Genomic DNA, 14,269 nt, shown 5'->3' with positions numbered 1-14,269 from the left:
AAATGCTTCTGCCAACTCATCCAAAACAAATGAAGTAATTTGATTTTCAGATTTTGCATGAAGTGAATTGGTTTCAATATACAAATCTAATTTGCTCAACTTTGCAGTTATGAAAAACATTTCTAGGGCCATGTTCTATATTGTCTTTTCTGATGAACACTGCCCAAGGAATACTAATTAGAGTGCTTGACGAGTAAGGTAAGCAAGGCTGGCAGAGTCTGAGCTTTTATTTACTCTGTGTTATCTCTCTCCAAATGTTCAAAGCAATATGGGTGGTGACTGATTCACTAGTTAAATTCAAACCAGCATGTGTGTACAAGAGGCTGCCAAGTTTCTCATGTATATTGCTATTTGTAAGAATCTATGCACAGACAAAAAATAATCAACCAGTTTCTTAGTTTCATTTTATATCTTTATTCCCATTGTAAGTATTAACAATCATCCAAAAGACCATTTCAGTTTGGTTTGGAAACACACTAGCATTAATCACAGTACAGTTTCTCTTTGTTTGCTTTTACTGCAGTCCTAGTAGTCCTGTTGTTGGTGTATTTGCTTCCAGCAAAATAGATTTTTCAGTGTTTGTATATTATTTTAAAAGTTTGTTAAAGAGAAAAAAAATCCATAATGCAATGATTAACAGCACATGAATTAAGCTTATTATCTTCCATTTAAAATTAGTACTAAATATGCCTGATGACCCAAAACTCACTTTGTTGTGCATTATCTGTTCTCTTTTCAAAATAAGCCCATAAACAACCATAATATAATTTTTCATTACAGCTGTTCATTGCAGTAACATTTTTAATTGGATTGAAATCCTTTTAAGAGAATGAGGTAAGTAAAACAGCCCTACACAGTAAAACATTCCGTTTAAGCGAATGATAAGTTACACACAATCCAATGCTAAGGCAGTATCACAATGTATAAATTAGAGTGGACAGAAAACATAAAGGATTTTCTAAATTAACTTGCTTATTATTGTGTGGGGAAAACACATCATGGATTGTATTTCAGTCTTCCAGCAACGAAAAGTCACAAAATGCAATCAAAGAGTCATCTTTCATCATGTCTTTTAAAAGCCTGTGAGATGAATTCCTTCAAATTCATTAATGTAAAAGCGAATTCAGAAAACTTATTTGTGAAAGCTGTCCTCCTAAATTATGAATACCTACAATAAATTCTTTAGTTCCTCATTTATTTGCATACTCTGCATATTAACAGACATGAATATATATATATAAAAATAAAATATGCCTATTGTATAGCCATACACAGAGCTAATATAAATGCTTATGTTGCACAATGTCAGAAAAGGACAAATTATTAACCAAAGTAGAGGCGAGAGAAGCGAAGAAGAAAGCAGATGATGCACGAGAAGTTTGTTACTTGTCTTAGGATGACTTCTGTGGAAGAAAACATGTGTTTTGGATACAGAACAGCCAGCTAATAACCATTTTATCATGTAATGAAGAAAGTCTGAGATCAACAGAAGCTTCTAAAAGGGATTTAAAACAGAAATATAGATAGTCAGGTGAAAGGAAAGAGGAAGAGGACTGCCCCTGAATCATGCTATCCTAAGATTTGTCTGAGCACCAGGGAGTGGAACGTGGTGGGAGTAATGGGAGGAATGCTGGTTTCAGAGGGAAACTTGCTGAACTGACAGTGCTCTTGCTCAGGACAGACTGAATGGGGGGCTTACTGGACACTTCTGGTGGGAATAATTCCCCAAGAGCTTTACTCCAATCACAGCAGGTACGCAAGACATTAACCTAGCCCCTCACAAGTTGCAGGAAAGCTGGAATTCCTGAGTCAGATGGACAGGGAGGGACAGGTGTTTTCAAGGACTGTCATATTCTTGTATTGCTCTGAGAGGTTGTGATACCTGGAGGCACTCCGCATAATAACCATTCACCATTTTACCTTCTTATCCCAACTTTCCACACTTGAATATCAGTGCAGCATATATCTGAACTCATAACAGTCAGTCCTCTTCGCTACTATTCAACACACACATATGCTAACCAGCAAGAGATGAAAATTGTATTCTTGTAGGTGAGCTAACAGAATCTTCCTGTTTCTCCATTACCTACAGATTGGGTTGCAAAACATTTTTTTCAGTCTTAACTCTTCCTTTAAGCATGCATACGCGCATACATGCATATACGTACACACACGTGCAACAAAAAGAGAATGTGTAATACAGTACTGCGAGGAGCTATTGGAGCTACTTCAAAATGACGGCACATGGGTACTGGAAGAAGTGTAGCACTAAGGAGTGCTACAGCCCGAGCGTAACACATCTGGAAACGCAGGGTTTAGCACCTCGGTGCCCCCATGCACATCTTTTCTTTGTTTCAAGGTTACCTTCATTACATGGAGGAGGGGGACCTGACCCTTCAAACACTTCTTGCAATGCGCGTTTCTGTCGATGTCAGGAAGGCTACCCTGTATAACGAACTCTACATTCACTAATAGGTGTATAATTTCATATAAAGACCAAGAGCTGTGCTTTAGGATTATTTTATCTTAAATAAAATTTCATTCATGCAGTCCTAGTGTACGATACACATGCATGGTTAAAGACAATTCTGCATGAAGACTGAATGCTTTGGTGTCCTCTGTGCACCTTTTTAAATGATCACAAAAATGTTTCAGCATCATTCCTCACAGTATGTACCTAGTGTATCTCAGAATGATTTGTATTTCATTTTGCACTTTATACATAATAGTAGACTTGCATTTTAAGTATCAAAAATATGTTGTTAAAAGATATTAATAGTAAACATCATAAATCCAGAGTTTTCATCAAAGGGTAAAATGATTCAAGACCTTTGGTGAATGGATGACGAAAAAGAAATATTTCCAAAAGCTACACATGATTTATGGTCTTATGCTACCAACAGCTGCCCAATCAGCTCCGGGTTTCTGTCCTTTATTAATGCCATGATAAGAGCAGCAGCAGAATTTACTGTCTCCTGAAGCAGCAAATGGTCCTGGGGGAAAAAAAAAAGGAGTGGGGAAACAATATATTAACAAAAACGGAAAAAGCAAATATTTAAAATCAATTTTCAAATATGCAAAATTACCATATGATTGTTGAAAAAAAATTATTTGCATTTATTAGAACTTCTAAAACTTATATTTTAAGGAAACAGTCTTATAGTAATATCCATTCTCCAATGTCCACAATGATTTCAAAAGCAAAATTATCTTTAAAAAGGAATATATTTTAACTGCTAGAATTAACACCATCTATCCAGAGACCTCCAAAACAGAAGCTTGATTCTGTCACTTGCTTCCTAACTGACTTTTAAAGCCTAAAGTCAAAATTTTGGGTTTGAAAACACTGGAACAAAACTGAGGATATAATTGAGTAGCATAGTTAAAGACTAACTTTAAGCACCTACTGAATCCCATCTGTAGTCTACAAACTACTTAAACTCACACAGGCATTTAAGCACTGGGACTTCAGTAGTTTAGGCTGATCTTTGTATCAAAAAACTTTAAATAGTAGTCTGGTTTTGATAGGCAAGTAGAGAGACCAACACAGGAAGAAGTAATAAAACGAGACTTTGATTCTGTGCTTCTAACTGCACACATTTGAAAGAGTCCTTTGTCTAATTGCCAAGTTTTCTTAATTGTACCGACTATAAAGGGTTGGCCTCTTGCTACCAGTAACATTTTCATTTGTACACTGCGAAAATATCAGCAGGTGTAGCCAGGCACAGACACATCCCTGGAGAGAGAAATAAGGGGGAACAATTTCTGTAAAGCAACAGAGAAAAAGAAAGGTCTACAAAACTCTAGGGAGAATCTAGAAGAGTTTCAAATACAGAAGGCGAGCTACAAAGAGAAAGCAAGAGCTGTTCTCCATATCAGCAACAGAAAAAAATGGAAGCAATAGGCTTATGGGAACTTAAACTGGGATATAAGAAGTTAGGAAAGCGTTTTAACAGTAAGGACTGGTACACAATGGAACAGATAATTGGACAGAACAAGGAAACTCATTAGGGTCCTGTAACATGAGACGTGCATACGTGTAAAATGGGATGCAGGTACAGCCTCCTGCCTGGGGCAGACAGATGGAGCAGTTTTGATTCTGTATCCTTTCACCACTACTTTTCTAAGACGCTGTATCAAGGAATAATTCGTGGATGACATGTTTAAGACACTTGGATTAATGGAGAAAGAGGAAATGGTTTCAACAACTCATACACAAACATAACGTTAATCACTGCTTTTTAAGGAATAAGGCTACTGCTGAAGGGACTGACCCATTGAACAAATACACAGGGGAGCCGGAGACTAAGAAGTTGGGGTTGAAGGAAAAGTATTCCTGGAACACTCTAAAATATGTAGCATTAAATTTTATAACGCTCTTATTCACCTTTTACTTTATGTAAATGACAGGAAAAATGCTAGAGAGGTTAATGGATCGAATTAGAAACAGCTAGTTTATACCTGGTTCTTTTATCATTCCTGGGAAACTGATATTTGCATGTGACTAGATTTTTATCCTGAAAACGATCAAACGAGTGAGCTGTTACAATTTGTAAACCCCCAAAAGATTACACTCCTCACAAAATCATGTTATATTTTCTAGTATGTAGTGAAATTATTTACTAGTGGTCTAAAAAATTGTCTTAGAGTAAAAATGTCCACCACAGCTGTGTCTTGCTGTTCACTGAGTGAGACCTCCCATTCAGTTAAGCAAGGACTGCAGAAGCATACACAGGTCCTGCTCCTCTGGTACCTTTTGTCATGGGTCATAGGTGCAAAGAGGAACTCAGAATCCACTACTCCAATTCGGTAGGGGTCTCACTCCCTTATTTCCCAGGGGTATAAATTGCTTGTATAATGGGCAAGGCGAGTAGAAGTCATGTGCATACACCCACAGAGACAGCAAGCACTGCAGTCGTTTTCAAAATCTAGCAACACATTTCCTGAAATTCAGCGGTGCCAATCTCTTTGCGCCCTTCATCGCTTTTTGTTCAGTTTTTCTTCAGAAGCGCTTCACAATTACAGACGCTGTTTTCCAAATGGGCTTCCAGCCATATCTGAAGTTGGCTGGAGGTGTATTTTTTTTTTCCAGTTTCACAAAAAAAAGAAAAAAATACACCTGGCCAGGAATGCTCTTAATGTTTCTCCCAATAAATCTTTCCACATCCTCTCTTGGTTACTGGATTCAGTACACATTCCTTTGCAGTAATAAATTATTTAAGTTTTTGAACATAAAAGGAAGCAAGAGAAAGAAATTTAACTTTCTCAGGAGAGATTGAAAGCAACACCGTAGGATTCCTTTACACCGAAAAAAGCTTTTCTCTAAAGCTAAACCTAAGGCTTTAGTGCTAATTTCCACATTCTGAAGGAAAGACTTGCAAACAATCATGAGTAGTATTTCTAACACAGGCAATGCAGAACAGTAATGGGTACAGAAACCTGCTTGCAGAAGTGGTCTATAAACCACACCGAAATTGACTGGTGAATTGCAATTTGTTCAAAAAGAGACACACAAAATGTAAGCTGCAGAAATTAAAATGCATTTGCAATTACTTCACTTCTAATAACCTGATTATTACTACTATTGTTATACTTATTCAGGAAACCTACTGGTTCCTGTCTTTCTTAGAATCAATCAGTACAATGGCAGGAACAGTGAACTGTCAGATGAAATTGGCCCCTGTGCAGGATTCATCTCTGTAAGTCTGTTTTTTGGAAATAATCAAAAGTGTATTCTTTAAGTGAATATACATTATCTTATTTAAGACAACAAATGTAACAGAAAAGTGATTCTTAATTTTATAGTTTCGGTCGATGGTAAAATGACATCATGAAGCATGCAGTGAAGCTTTCAGAAGGGCAATCCTTCAAAGTATTTATCTTAAGGGTTACTAATTATTCAGCTTATGCTGTTGCTCCTTCCCGGTAACACTACCCCAGTCTGATCTCAGGGTCACCTATTCACTGAACAGTGTCCCGCACCGGGACCTATGAGCCAGCCCCTGAGTACAGGAGAAATCGGTGCCACCAAGGTCAAGTATGTGCCGATTTTAACTCGCTTTATTCTCGCAGCTGCAGACTTACTGGAAAGAGGTAGTAAATAATGCAAAAAACTGGACTCTTCCAGGAATTTCAAAGTCATTGTATATCCTGTATCCTTCTGAGAACCAAACTCACTTTTATGCTAGGAATCATTACTGTAGTATCCGATGGTCATAGCCTGTGCATGATTTAGAACTTTTGTTGATCATTTCTAGCCCTTATTATCAAGAAAAAGAGAACAGAAAAAGACATTTCAGCAACTGAAAGTTCAAAGTGTAGGTATAACACTGACTGACACAATAGTTAATTTAGATCTTATGTACTCTTTCCTCTCCTCTGAATCCTGCTAGGAATTCATTTCAGGCCATGACTGTGCACATAAGCATATATTTTCCAATGGGCCACAATGATCTTAGCTTTTTCCTAAGCAGTTACAGGTAATTTGGATGCCAGCTGTGTTTATGAAGGATATTAAAGTGAATCAAAATGTCAGAATTCAACAACCACCACGGAAAGAAAAAGAATCTTGTGGGTCTTGATTAATTTAAACAAGTGACCACTTCAAGTCCCCCAGTTATACCCTTAAAGCACCCATGTTTCTGACACTGCAATGTTATTTCTGGCAACATTGCCGATTACAGCTGATGGTGCCTACAGGGAGGCTTCAATAAGGATGCCAGGACAAATTTAATCTACCACACCTAACTCCACTGCACATACAGGCCTCCGATCCTCTTTTATATTCAATGGCATAGCACTAAATCTTTCAAAAATCTTATTATTAGTTGCAGGAAGTCAAATAATTAAGCAGAACCAGGTCTTCACATGTCTAATTGCCTGACATGTTTGCATATATTGTAACCATGATAAAAAACAGGATGTAAGAACAGAACGATCAATACAAATCCTCCTGTAGCCCACAAGAGCTCTCGCACGTTATTGCCCACCCACTGCTCAGTCTTGCAAATTCCAAGCAGAGAACGTACTTCAGCACGCTAAGTCAGTGAGTGCACATCCACGCACGCGCTGGATGGCTCAAACACGAATAGTTCTTCCCCTCATCAACAATATCCTTAAAAAAGACCATGACCTTTAAATAAGACTCGGAGGCAGTAATGACTTTAATGGATTAATGACTGAAGTTCCACATGATCCCCTCTAAACCGCTGTGATATTCACTGTCTATTCATTTCACCCAGTTGACTTAAATGAGTCTCTTGTAAAAAAGAAAAACCAAAACCCCCTAACATTTCTTGGCCATTAATAAATAGAATTTTTTATTGTTTGAACAGATGATTAACTACATTTATAAGCTAAAAACAAAACTTTTACCACTTTATATTTATGTACTTTGGAAAAGAAAGTACTCAGAAACACTGCCAACCTTATAAACCATAAATCCACATAACAGCACTTTGATTCTAAAATAAAATATCCACTTTGTCTGTTATTAAATAGTAAAAATATTCCAGCATAACCGTATTGTGTGTTGTAACTCATACTCAGAATTTATTTGATGTAGAGTTACTGACTGCAGAGGTTTTCTGGTCTGCAGAATAAGACTGGGAATGGATACGGGGACAAAGTTAAAGTTCTGTTTCGAATATGCAATCTGATATTTTACAAATGTGCGTTTGTTTAAGAAACTGTGAGGATATCTGAATATTTTCTGACGTTCCCCTAATGATTAATTTCCTTGCTTCAATCTGTTTAGGATTTTTTTTCCCCAGCTGGAACTTCACATACATGCATTTCAATTTACATAGGTACTAGTTCAGGTTAAGCATAGCTTGAAAAACACGTACTACCCTTTTTAGCTCAAAAAAAAAAAAAAAGAAAGCCTCTGCAGGTATTACCTCTGCCTTTTACTGCATCCCTCCAAAAGAATAAACCAGCTGTGTTCCATTATTTGCACTCTGCTTTGCTGTAATATTATTTGCCTTTCCATTTAATACAGTTTTTAAAAATAAATTGGACTGTAATGTTAGCCCAGATTATATGGCTGTCAGGAAACCTGAAAACATGATTTAAAGATGCTGCTAAATTTAGGGAGCATCAATATTAATATGGTTATGTTTTGTACCAGGAACGGAAAGAGGGCCGGGGCATGCACTGGCATGTCCCTGCCCTTGGTGTTCCACTGGAAACCTGCTCCCTGGCACCGTTTTGGCTCCTGCCAACCAACGCGTCCCCAGACAATGGCTGGGCATGGTTCAGGGGACGGTGCGGGCCAGGGACTGCTCCCAAGGGACAGTCTGAATGAGGCCACTCTCTTCTGGGAAAACGAGAACTTAGCCATATGGACATGAGGCATGCTGTGCCTTTTAGCCCTAGGACAAGAGAACTGCCCTGGCCTGTTTTACTTACCAGTATAGATGTAGCCTAAGTGTCGCTGAGAAATTACAGTTGTGCCTTTGTCTCCCTACCCAAATGCATCAAGAATACATAGAACAACAATCAAATAATCCCCCCCAGAATGAGGCACAAATCCCACATAGCTACCACATAAACACAGTCATTTAAAAAAGATTAACTGCTCTGTGGACACTTTTCCCAGCAAAATAGAGGAGGAGAGAGGGATGAACCACACCGCAAGAGGCACTTGTGCTGTACTGCACATTCCTGCCACCATACAGAAAAAAGGCTGGAGCCAGCAGAAGGTCTGTGTGACGGAGCATGCCCACAGCTCCCTTTCGCAGGGAGGGCTTGGGTGCACACCAGGCACACCACAAGGCATGAGAGGAAGAGAAAAGGGCTGAAATAGTCTGTGTTCTGGCAAGCATCTTGCAAAAGAATATGTTGGCAATACAAGAGGAGCTGCTGTTAATTTAAAACTCTACGGGACACTGCAAAAAACTCTACGGGACGCCGCAATTTATACTAAGGGTATACCAGGTGCCTCCAAAACTTGCCTAATGTCACATACAGACAGTGTTTTATTTGCACTCAGAGAAACTGAGTAGAGAATCTGGCCTAAAAATCACAATACTTGAAATTTTCTTCTTCAATCAGTATTTTTCTTTTAAAAAGATGATCTGAAGAAGGACTGAAGCTCATCTACTACTAGAAATAAATTGTATAAGTTGGTCTGGTGTTTAGTCTTACCAGAAGGAATTCTCTGGTAGATTCATGAAGACGCATTTTTTCCTACTCGAGATATGTAGCGGCATGTATCTACTTATTAAAGCAACCTCCATTTCTGTAACAGTATGAATTAATCTGAAGTCTCCTTTCTTCTTAAAAATGCTCCCGCATCACATTTTTGAACCCATGTGCCAAAGGATGTATTAAGTGACATCTCATACATAGTATCAATGCAGCAATCTACCTCAGTAAGAAGACAGCTATGCAGATCATTCTGAGAGATAAGAAAACTATTTCTCTGAATATTTTTAGGTTTCCTTTCAAGCAATACAGAAATAATTAAGGTAGCATTTGAGTTCAGATAGGTAGCTGGGTTCAAAACTACTCCAGCAGATTCAGAATTAAACCTCTGTATACACAGCCTTGCTTCCTTTCTGACCTAAGAAAATGCAATCCATTATTCATTAGTGGATACTCCTCACAATCACTAGATACTATGGATGCAATGAGGACTGGGAAAAGAGATGAGTGGCACTGGAAGAACCAAATTGTCACTGAGCAATGGTGACTGGCAGACCTCTTAGTAAATAAATTCCAACAGATCTGAGTTAATTCCCTGCAGTTAGTTGGTGATACAGCCATGCTACAGTCAACACAAACCAGGATAAATTGTGCATAAATATGCAATACTGTATTGTATCTCTCTCCTGCTCAGCCATGTCTCTTGTAGTTTGTCATAAGAAAATGGAGAGCCATCAACATTTAAAATGACTGTGCATACACTGAGGACAGACAAGTATTTTAAATCTCCTGAGTCTGAAAGGATTATGTCCCTAATGCTGTTGTGTGTATCTTTTCACCTAAGATTCACAGATTTTAAAATTAAACATTGTCCTTTTGTTAAAAAAACCCAAACCCTACAAAACAGCACAAACAAACAAAACCCCAAACAGGATTAATTCCTTTCTCTAGCATGAATGGAACTGACAGGATTCCCCTAAATCAGCGGTTTTAAACCAGCTCCATTATCTACATGTTTTGCAACATGTAGGTGACCAGGGTTCAGTTCCCTTTTTTGTGGGAGGTGGTTAATCCACCCCCAAGCTCACACTTTTTTTGGATTGGGGCTAAAATTCCTGTGGAGGAATACCCATTCTACATACAGTCACGGTATCACAAAAGGAGGACATGACTCCAGCCTAGATGCTAGTCCAGATGCCTGGGGAGCAAGTGAAAGCTCTGTTCTAACTTTAAAACTTTAAATCCAAAAGTTCTTTTGATGTAAAATAGACAACTGGTGTTTGGAGCAGACATAAGCTCAGTGCCAATGCTTTTGTCATCTGCAGACCTAGGCTTTGTACCTCCTTGTACTTGTCCTCTCCAAGTCTTTCTCCCTGTAAGAAAAATTGTTAGCACAATCATACTGAATAATCAATAAAAATTCCTGGACCAAAAAAATTGTCTGAAGATTTGTTGTAAAAAGCATTTTCAGCGCATTCAGTCATTGCAGCTTGAGCAAGAGCTTTCATTCAGCACTTACCACTATCTGATCTAAGCTCTTGGCAAGAGTGAGTATGCCAGTAGTGATAGCTCAACCATCTGTCAACCATTTTTCCTGCTAAGTTGTTCAAAAAGCTACCTAATGCTTGAAATAGCAGCCAATTCTGCCACCTGCATGCAACTGGTACAAAAATACCGGGAGAAATAAGCCATTTAACAGATGTGGTTGTCTGCAGAAGTATATTATGTGTTTGAGGTTTCTTAGAGGTGGTCTCTTAATACAGTATGCTACCAAATAAGACTATAACATGAAATGTATTCATGTTAATATATGTTACTGTACTACCTACAGGCCCTATGAGGTATCACTCTGGTAACCTTGTAAAACACGCCATAAGGGTTTTTAGGGGAAAGGAAAAAATGTTTCTTACTATCAATATAGGAAAAGTGAAATGCTCCTGAGGCACAGGAGACTTGCTTTCTCCTCTGACAACTAGCACTGCAAGCTGCTGAAAATCTAAGATTGGGCTGAAGTCAAGTGAAGCTGTGGCAAGTCTTTCCTCTGTTTTCAGAAAGCTTTGGATCAATCTAATAGCACTGACAAATTCACGTGGGAGTGGGATTTAAGTCCTCCACACAGCAGCAGCAGCATATAATGGTGCTTCCCTCAGTGTGTATGTGTGGTGGATCCTCTGCTGCCTGTTCCACTGTGAAAGTCTATGAATACGTTGATGGGCTGTGGCGTTAAGTTTTGCAGGCGGCCAGGAATACATAGCGGACCCCCCCCACACACACACAGAGAAAAAATGGGTTAAGTAGTGCCGGCCTCCTGCAAAACCTAACACCCCAATCACGCAAATAATTTACAGACTGTTGCAGTACACCACGCACCAAGAGAAGACAGAGCAGCTACAGATCACATATGAATGCATTTGACACATGGGGCTAGTCGCAGAGCAAAACCCGTTCAGCACAGTTTAGCTGATTTTCTCCTATTATAAACAGAGAAATACAGCACTTCCAAGCTCAGTTTCACTCGACTGGTGTTTTAGCCCTCGTCAGCACTAGCAGGAAGGCAAAAACGTGTATGTAGGGAAGATGGAGAGAAGTGGTGGGGGAACAAGCTAGAAGAAAGGGGAAAAGAAGAAATGACAGAGGTAAAAGATTAAGGACACAACTATCTGAATCCTCAAAATATAAAAAGACATGCCATTGCTAAAGATCAGGAGACATCACTATCAATGCCAGAGGCTCTGATAGGCAATCTGTGTCACCTACTACAGGTGAAAAAAACCCCACCACAAAATCTTCAAAGAACAGAGTCGGACATTTCTACCTAGTGAGATCTGAGGTTATCGGTGTAATTGTAAAATTATAAGCAGGTAAGTATCACATATCTGAATGTTTCTCCTTCTTTTTAGAGCACTATGACATTGTTACTTAGGATCTGACAAAACCTACCTGATGGGGACAGAGAAAACAACACAGCGCTTCTTCATGTAAACTTCTAGCAAGAGCAAAAAGTACATATTTTATGGTAAATTTAACACAGTATATTTTGATATTACATGTTTTTCCTTTCTGTCCCACATTATATTGGCAACATAAATTGGTCATTGTGCTTTTCAAGAAAAAAATGAACGCAGTAGTTTGCAAGCATCTAAGTTGCTAATATGCAGTACAAGACATGAAATGCTTTAGCTATCACAGGTAACAGAATATTGCATACAAAGAGGAGCAGTGCAGGAGTGGTTATATAGAACCATAGAATCATTAAGGTTGGAAAAGATCTCTAGGATCAAGTCCAACCATCAACCCAACACTACCATGTCTCCTAAACCATATCCTGAAGTGCTGCATCTACACGTTTCATATAATCTGTGACATAAAATTTGCGTTCGTGTTTCTCACTGCTATATAAAAAGACCAGGCAACTTTGAATTTGTGAAGGTAACAAAATGGGAAGGTCTTTGGAAAGAACGAGTGATGCATTGGATCTCCTGGGAGATGCTGAAACTCAGTGCAGAGAAAGTGAGCATTTTTTCCATTCTCTCAGTCTAAAGCACACTTTTCTTCCCTCTTCTAGGTGCTAACCTGCTATGGAATATTATGCGTAATAGACACCCAGCCCTCCAAAATGAGAAGAGGCATGTTTGCATCTATTTCAATATAAGTGTTCTGTTCAGTCATAGAAATCTTCATTATACAACTCCTACAGACTGTGAATAATCTGAAATACAAGCACACGGCTGCAGTAACCAATTGATTGGAAACAATACTCTTGATTACAGATGCTTTATTTGACATGGTTCAGAGGAAAAACTGTATAGCCTACTAAAAATCAGAATTAAAACTTCTCCTTTGGGGAAAGGAATAAACAAAACCCAAGAGATTCTGAGGGGCAAAGTATGTGTCCACATATGCTGGGCTATTGTTCACATCCCAGTCTTGTGGCTTCCAAACTTTTAGGATGATAATATCAGTTCAGTGGGGTAAAGGCCACATTCCAGTCTTGGTTACAGAAATACAAACCCAAGTAACTGCGGTATTATAAGCCCAGTTACTTTGCAGTTGCAGAGACTGAAATTCAGCTTTAAACTCTGTATTTTGCTACAGAAGACCTAGTACTTGACTGTTTTTAAACTGTTACCTCAAAATTTCACAAGCAGCTTTAAAATAACTCAGACGTCAGTGTTTTACGCAGTGAGACACAGTGAGAGGGAGTGGCTGTCCAGAAGCTCATTGTTAAGCATTCGATATCACAGATTTCCCTAATTTGATACTCTTAATTGAACCTAACTAGTTGCTTCAAGTGGCTCTCAAGTTGCATCTCACCATTTCGTGAGGAGAGACTGATTGCAGAATAAATTATAAAAACTTCATGTTTAAGTTACACACTGAAATTTGAAAACATCCTTGAATCACAGCTTAACATTTAAAATTAAATATCCATCCTACAACTTTCCTGTCATCACTCAAATTCTACTTCTCCGACCACTTTTGTGTGATGTTTAGGCATAGTTTGTGTCCCATCTCTGGCTTCTTTTCCTGTCTACAGCCTACTGAAGGGCAAAAATTATAAATTCCTTACAATTCAAGACTTTTATATAAGGCCAAGCTAGTCTACCTTCCCCTAAAAATAAAAATACCAGACTGATGAAGTGTCCAGAAATGAGACAAGAAGTTACAAGGACATGAGGTGACATCTCTCCTTGGAGAGTAGGAGGAGAGGAATCAGCAGGGGAAAACCAAGTTACAACACAAGTCATTAATAAAGATCCATTCTCCCTGTCTCTCATACCAATAGGATGTTTTAATACATTAATTTTGCAGTAATTCTGATTGTTCTCAACATCCCTTTGCACAGAACATAGACTTGTTCCCTGCTCCAAAGCAGTCTTCATGGAGTGGATGTAATAAGCAGGAAAGGACCTTGCATTTCTTGCAAGCATGAATAATTCTACAAGGAAAGGAGCTCTAAAAACACTCAAGTACACTCAAATATACTCAAATACACTCAAAACGGCTGTGTATGGATAAAGTGTATTTGCCTCTGTCTATTTTCTTTCAGGTATGTGCCTACACAATGTTTACCTACACATTTAAGACCAGACAGTTGATCTGAGCAGCACCCTGGGCCACG

At 38.6% G+C, this 14,269-nt stretch overlaps 1 protein-coding gene across 4 annotated transcripts in view; it reads right to left on the bottom strand.

Annotated features, from left to right (window-relative positions):
• Nucleotides 1-390: 390 nt before the first annotated feature.
• Nucleotides 391-14,269, bottom strand: part of CRPPA (CDP-L-ribitol pyrophosphorylase A) — a 123,398-nt gene continuing 109,519 nt past the window's right edge. For 3 of the 4 annotated variants that reach the window (XM_064444503.1, XM_064444502.1, XM_064444500.1), the window contains one exon: nucleotides 391-2,993. In XM_064444503.1, the coding sequence (XP_064300573.1) occupies nucleotides 2,889-2,993 (105 nt within the window). In that variant the 3' untranslated portion in view covers nucleotides 391-2,888. The remainder of the gene's footprint in view (nucleotides 2,994-14,269) is intronic. The other variant, XM_064444501.1, reaches the window with a different exon arrangement.

The sequence above is a fragment of the Phalacrocorax carbo genome, chromosome 2 (genome assembly GCF_963921805.1).
Source record: "Phalacrocorax carbo chromosome 2, bPhaCar2.1, whole genome shotgun sequence".
NCBI lineage: Eukaryota > Metazoa > Chordata > Aves > Suliformes > Phalacrocoracidae > Phalacrocorax > Phalacrocorax carbo.
This window is presented reverse-complemented; position numbering and strand designations above follow the sequence as displayed.